The sequence below is a fragment of the Octopus bimaculoides genome, chromosome 19 (genome assembly GCF_001194135.2).
Source record: "Octopus bimaculoides isolate UCB-OBI-ISO-001 chromosome 19, ASM119413v2, whole genome shotgun sequence".
Lineage (NCBI taxonomy): Eukaryota > Metazoa > Mollusca > Cephalopoda > Octopoda > Octopodidae > Octopus > Octopus bimaculoides.
In genome coordinates, this window is record NC_068999.1 from 6,982,246 (window position 1) to 6,989,612 (window position 7,367).

The 7,367-nt window shown below is 38.1% G+C and overlaps 1 protein-coding gene across 1 annotated transcript in view; it reads right to left on the reverse strand.

Moving 5' to 3' along the window:
* LOC106873083 (nucleolar GTP-binding protein 2) overlaps positions 1-5,662 on the reverse strand; it is a 14,405-nt gene extending 8,743 nt beyond the window's left edge. The window contains exons 1-6 of the mRNA XM_014920303.2: positions 5,481-5,662; positions 3,635-3,728; positions 3,207-3,301; positions 2,450-2,583; positions 1,295-1,393; positions 482-634 (exon numbers count right to left, since the gene is read on the reverse strand). Coding sequence (XP_014775789.1) covers positions 482-634; positions 1,295-1,393; positions 2,450-2,583; positions 3,207-3,301; positions 3,635-3,728; positions 5,481-5,562 — 657 coding nt within the window. The 5' untranslated portion in view covers positions 5,563-5,662. The remainder of the gene's footprint in view (positions 1-481; positions 635-1,294; positions 1,394-2,449; positions 2,584-3,206; positions 3,302-3,634; positions 3,729-5,480) is intronic.
* Between the last annotated feature and the right edge of the window lie 1,705 nt (positions 5,663-7,367).

The following is a 7,367-nucleotide window of genomic DNA, read 5'->3' on the forward strand; positions in this document are numbered from 1 at the left end:
AATAAATAAGCGAACGTAAAAGTAATATTTCTAAGTTTCTAAAATACTAAACCAAAATTGGTAAAAAATGATTGAAATATAATTTAAAAATTTTTAATATCCATAGGGAGAAACGTGATTGTGTGGTTAAGATGTTTGCATTGCAGCCATGGGGTTTCGGGTTCAATCCCACAGCATGGCACCTTGGGACAGGTATTTTCTTCTATAGCCCCAATATCACCATCATTTCATGTCCATTTTTGCATGTTTGCATGGGTCGAACAGAATTCATTGTGGTGGATTTTCCAGGGCCAGATGTAGTTGGGCAATTAGAAACAGGAAGATACCCTGGCTGGGAAAATATTCACTCGCTCCAACAAAAAACAACCTTGACCATCGTGCAAGAAAAATGGACGCAACACAAATAAAACCATAAAGCAGATATTACTTGCACAAACACCTAAAACTCCAAAATATATACCAGGAGACCGATTGTACTCACTTTATAGAGTTCGTTCCAGATACGTTTTGATTGTCCAGCTTTGAACACCATTTCAATTGCTTCATCACGTACACCGTCATATTCAACCACTAAATCCATGTCATTCTGGGGATTGTACTTCTCTTCAGATTCTTGGACAAGTTTGCTTAAATCCTATGGATGGAGAAAAAAAAGATCAAATTACAAATTTAAAATGAAATCTTGCATTTTGAAGATATTTTATGTGGAATGAGCAGGACCCATAGTAAACCTACTGTTTTATTTCTGAAAACTTCATCCAAAAAACTTGAAAGCTGAGTCTGTATCAAAGATAGTCACTCATCTTTTCATCACTCATTGAAAAGTGATGGAAATTGGAATACGATGATTACTTAATGCATTTTGTATACTTTATGCACAATTTTATGGACTTAATACACAGCATTCTCCCTCTTTTTCTCTCTACTTTTTGTTTTGCTCTTAGCCTTTCCCTTCAGCGCATCATGTGACAGCATTACAGACAGATTAAGTAAGAAGGAAAAAAAAATCTTGGTTTTAAAAAGAAAAAAAATTACACATTTCACTCACCACCACTTCACCGAAGTGAAGGAAATTGGAATATGATGATTACATGCCAGGGGCACATTAAAAGCACCCCTTAACAGACACTTCCCCACATTTATCTCAACAGACAAAAATGCAACTTAAATTTCTTTCTACACACAACACACACACAAAAAAAAAAGAGATTTTTTTCGAAAATTGTACAAAACGTACCAGTATGGAACATAGATATGAAATAGTAATGATGATGATGTACAAAACATGAGTTACCTCCAAATTGTCAACTTTGATTTTCGGTCTTTTGCGCTGAGCTTTCTTTCCAAATGTCACACCGTAGCTCTCGGTATCCAAAAGATGAGGACGAGCATACTGAAAGGCAAGAAATGGAGAAATGAATACATTAAATTTAACATCTGCTACTCCTGCATCCCACCCTCGTCCTTCTCTTGTCTATCATCTTGGTTCATACCTGTCTGTGAGCCTCTGCCCCTTGCACACCTGTATCCTCTTTGCCCCATCAACCCTTTCCTCCCCTAACACTCATACTTCTCTATCACCTGAGAGCAGGAAGGTGCACGCTACATCCCCTTGCTTTCTCAATTACCTCCTTTCCCACCCCGAGCCATTTCCACTTCCCATTATTTTCCCCCCACCAGCTGAGTGATAAAAATGGAAGGGAATCTGGAGAAGAAGATATTGGAAGAAGTGGTGAAGGGTGATGTGGGAGAAAGTTAGTCTCACAAAGGAGACAGAAGCAACACAACAAACGGCATGGCTGTGTGCTGGAGAAGACCTATAGTGCGATGTGTTCTTGAGCAAATCACTTCATCTCATCTTGCTCTGCGATCACTTCGACACCTGACGCATGGCACACTGTGCACCTGTTCAGACAACATCAATCTGATGGAGGGAGTAGCCTAATATGCAGCATGAACATCTGATCATTATAAACCAATCGTTTGTGCTGGTCATTCGGCAGAAGCTGAACGCTCATACATCGTCTATGATGGGAGAGTCCTTCATATATGTGTGTGTGTGTGAAAAGAAATAGTTATTGGCAAAAGATATGAGCATTGGTGAAAAATTCCTCATGAATCTGTGCATCCTTATTGTTTTATGTCTGATATCTGGCACGGGTTGGATAAGTCTCCTGAGGTGGTATTTCACAGCTGGATGCCTTACCTGTCACCAACCCCTATAGTTGCATCTTACAACAAGCAGGAACACAATGTACCTAATCTAAAACAAAGGAAGTACCTTATAGTATTTATGCCACTCGAGTTACATTGATTCTCCCCCCCCCCCATTACTCCTGAGATTGGAAACATAAATACAGCAAACCAGGGAATGGTACAACTAATGATGCTATTGACAACAAAATGTAAAGTAAAGATAAATCAATAAAATGAAAAATGGTCTACACACTTTGGCAGCTTCATTCAGTAGGGAAACAGGAAGTTTACTCTGTTTCATAATCATCTTGTAAGGGTCCTTCTTAACTTTTTCCATCTCCTCTTGAAATCTCTGCAGTGCATTCTGGGTAATCACTCTGGTATTACCTGTGCAGCAAAAATAATAAATGACGATCAAACCTCGTTACAGAAAAAAAAACTTCTTACGTCAAAATGTAATTTATCTTTATGCAGTTTTATATTCTTTTGTTTGTTTCAATCATTTGATTGCGGCCATGCTGGAGCACTGCTTTCAGTCGAACAAATTGACCCCAGGACTTATTCTATTGGTCTCTTATGCTGAACCACTAAACACACCCACATCGGTTGTCAAGCGATGGTGGAGGACAAACACAGACACATACATAAATTAGAGGATTTACAGTTTCTGAGAGAAGGTATGGTTCCAAGTTCTATTGTGTTGAAGTAACCATTCCATTATGCCAGAAACTTTCCTTAATCATCATTTAGCGTCTGTTTTCCATACTGGCCTGGGTTAGATGGTTTGACTGGAATTGGTAAGCCAGGATCCAGTCTGTTTTGGCTTTGTTTCTACGGCTGGATACCCTTCCTAATTAATGCCAACCACTTTACAAAGTGTATCGGGTGCCTTTAACATGTCACCAATTACCAGATTGAAAGAGTACTGGGGTTGATGTCAGACTAAAAACCTCTTGAAGAAAAGCATAACAAAAAAAAAAGTAAGAAAGATAAGAGCACAATGTATTTACCAAACCATCTTCTATTTGGTTCCACTCGAGCAACAGTTCCAGATTTTAACCAAGTTTGAAATGGTGCTGGCCGTAAGATTTTTCCTGCACTGTCTCTGTAAAAATAATTAAAGAATTGTGATTAGAATGCATGTTCTTCTATGTGTCTCATAAAATTAAAGACACTTAGCCAAGGTGCCACGCAGTGGGAATGAACCCGGAACCATGTGGTTGGTAAGCAAGCTACTTACCACACAGCCACTCCTACGCCTCTCTCTCTCTCTCTCTCTATATATATATATATATATATATATATTGTATATACATGAATGTGTGTGTGTGTGTGTGTGTGTGTGTGAGGTAGATAGTTAAACAAAGAGAATTTGAGTTAATACTGAGAAGTCACACTAATTTCATGAAACCTACAAAAGAGAAGTAATCAATGTTACCTCTTTGGTTTGTAATTTCTGTACATTTGGAGACGTTTAATGGTGCTCCGGTCCCTCATGTTATGTCCACCATGCCCTTCAGATTTGGGGCGATCTGGAAAAAAAAAAATTTTTTAAAATAAACAATGGGAAAACATGAAGTTAGGAATTAACAGTTTATATGGAAATTTAAGAAAACGTGATCTGTTGTAGTTTTAGGGTTAGGGTCTTGCAGCTGTAACTGGTTATGAAAGGAACTGGATCATCAATTCACAAGTTGTAAGTTCAAATCCCTCACAGGTGCTCCATTATTTCTCTAGGCAGGACTTGACAATTAACCCTTTCGATTATTAACTCATCTGAGACTCTCCCTGCCTCTACAATACAATCTTCCTGTTTTGAAGTGATACAAATTCAAACTTTCCATCAGAATTTCCTGTTAATTTATGTCCGAAACACCAGTTTCATAATGCTTTCTACTTATAGGTAGAGGACCTGAAATTTTTTGGGGGAAGGGATCTAACCAATTACATCAACCTTCAGAGCTCAACTGATACTTATTTTATCAAACGCCAGAAGGATGAAAGGGGACCTTGGCAGAACTTGAAGACAGAAACATAAGGACGGACGACATTAAGCATTCTGTCCAGTGTGATAATGATTGTGGTAGCTTGCTGCCCTAAATGTCCCTTTAATAATGGGGTGTCAAGGAGATCACGTGGATAGAGCAGGGAGAACAGGTGGGTAGAGTTTGCAAGAATATTCGGTAAATTTAGTTTCATGCCAGACTCGATTTCAGTACTAAATAATTTTTTTCCCATAGTTGACCCCTTAAGCTGTTGGAAACGTATTCTTTATTGTGGAAGAACTGGATGCCCATCCTGTCGCCAACCCTCATCCGTTTCCAAAGAAAGTAATATTTTTTTTCCTTGGCAAGGCATATTATTCACGGATTATTGGAAATGAACGACATTCATTTACAAACATCACGCGATACATAGCCAAGCAAGTGGCCTTCGTGCTTAGTCTCACTGCGTTGCACCTTGGGCAAACGTCTTCTGCTACAGGCCTGGACCTATCAAAACCGGATGAGTGGATCTATTGGACGGAAACTGAAAAAAGCTCGTCGCGTGTATGTACGTGGACAGACACACACACACGATGGGCTTTTTTCAGTTGTTGAATTACCAAATCTATTCACAGAACTTTGGTCAGCCAAGAGTTACTAGCACTTCTATCTGTTAATTATTTCCAAATAAGGTTTCATACCATTTAACGAACTCAGTTGTCGGTATCATCGTCATAATCATCAATCCCTGGATATTACTGTATTGAGTCCTACGATTTCATGGTGTATAAGTGACCGAGATCACAACATCCACCCTGAACGGGACGCCAGTCCGTCACAGGTTTACTCGTCTACAGGTGACTGGACTGGAGCGACTTTGCTCCAGAACAACGACGAACCACCTGGTCCGCGAACCGAAACCACGATCCTACGATCTTGAGTGCAACACTCTAACCACTAAGACGCGCACCTTCACTGCCGTCATTTGTGAAATGATGAAGTTGAAGAAATATGAGAAACCACATATAAATATGTCAAGTTATTTAGTGGGGATGTAGAGTGGAGTGGGGATCTTGCATTAATTCCTATTTTCATTTTTCTCAAGAGCAATGAAAAATCGAATCTCAATAACTAAATACATAGAATAGGCACACAGCTATAAATTCCTTCACTAAATCTTTTCTCCTTTGGAAGCGATCGACATGTTTTATCTTCATGTACATGTTCTAAAGTTACGCATTATAGATTAGACACGTGGGGACCACAGAGCAGAGGAAAATAAACAGTGAAATAACTTACCTATATTCATACTATGGTTAGATTTATTAAGCCTTTCGGGCCTCTTGCCCCTTTGGCCCCTGTGTACTTTATTACTGACCATCTTTCCCCCTTTGATTTTCCAAGACTTGTAAAAGAATTGCCAGAAAAAATATCCGAAATCAACAACGATATCACTTTCTGAACTTTATTAATACAGATAAATTATTTACTGTCGGTGATTGGATGAAATTAAAATTGAACTGTTTCAACAAAAGAAAACGAATTTCGATATTAAGTGAGTTAATTTTTTTTATTTAGATTTTTTAATATGCAACTTACATAATATATCAAGTTATTAAGAAATATTTGTATAGCATTTTTATTGCATTTGCTGCCAAACACAATTGCATCAAACCGGTGTACTTGGAAATAAGTAATGTCTGTTTAAAATACCGCAGTACGAATTGAGTTTTATTTTTTCAATTATAAAATTTGAGTCGCGTGTTTATTTTTTCATATAGCATGTAGCATACAAAAAGATGTGGTTTATAATCTAAGTAGTTTAACGTAACATTATTAAATTGGTTCGATTCTAATACAGAGTTCAAAGCGCTGAGTTTTGTGGATATGGGACTGTTCATTAAATCGACTCTCACATTACATCACTGTTGTTTATTTTATTGGCATTCGAAGGATAATAGGCTAAACTGATTTAAGCAGGATTCGAACTAAGAATGTACAGGAACACAGCTAAAAACCTTGAAGTATTCTGCTAAGACCAGTTTCACTAGTCCCGGGGGGCATGCGAGGTTCTTAGCCTCTACACCATGAGACTCAGCAAGTAAAGATACATTTACACACACAAAACAACAGAAGACTAAGTGACAGGGTTGGGATTCGAACCCAAACGGTTCTTTCTACCAAATTGTTATTGGTCAACCTAGAGGATAAGCTGTCCTGCAGTGGGACTGGACTCAAAACCGCGTAGTTACGAAGTCAGCTTTTTAACCACACAACTAGACTTATTACTACATGATTTAACGGATCTTTACGAATAATTATCACTAACTCATGGGAAAGGGTTTTGGCAAGGAATTAAATACTTTGCCCCTAAACATATTTAATCCCATTCATAGAATCTGAGGTTTGCCATTTTGCTAACTCTTTAACGTTGAAGATAGGTTTCGTGTACAACGTTTTAATTTCAAAATGTCCCGCAATATAAGTTCTCATCGATCTGGGACTTGTACAGCTGCGAAAAACGTCGTTAAGAAATATAAGAGAAAATATAGGATTGCTGGCGATAATTCGATAGATATGGTAAGCCAATGAGATTAATAAATCCTTTTGTTTTTAAATCTAAATGGCGATTTGACAGGAGATTTCCATCTCTATACCAGACACTGTTTTTATTAATATTGGTGTTTATTGGCGGTTTGCAACCGTTTGTCCTGTTTACTCGCTGCCAATTTTGAAAAGTAAATTTATATAGCCTTCCTCCTGTTCTGTTTTGTTTAGTAATTTGACTTGCACTTCGGCGGAGGTAAAGAATACGCACACCACCCGTTTTCCGCGTAACCCTAACCCTAAAAGTTACTCTAACCGTAACCCTACATCTAACCCTAAACGCCGAAAACGGGTGGTGTGCGTCGTCTACTTTTATAAAACAACTGATAAGGAAGAAACTTGAAACACTATTTATAAAGTTTATTATTTGGCATAACGGTAGAGATGGACTATATGTAATCTGAACCTTTCCCCCCTTATTTATTAATTTTTTTTACGGAATCCCACGTTTTAGGCTATGGAGATTCCGATTCTGAAAAAAAAATTTTTGAAAAATTTCAATCCCCCCCCCCACCAAGCAAGCTATTTACATGCTAGAAATAACAGCTAAATCTCACAAAACTAGTGTTAGGGTTAGGG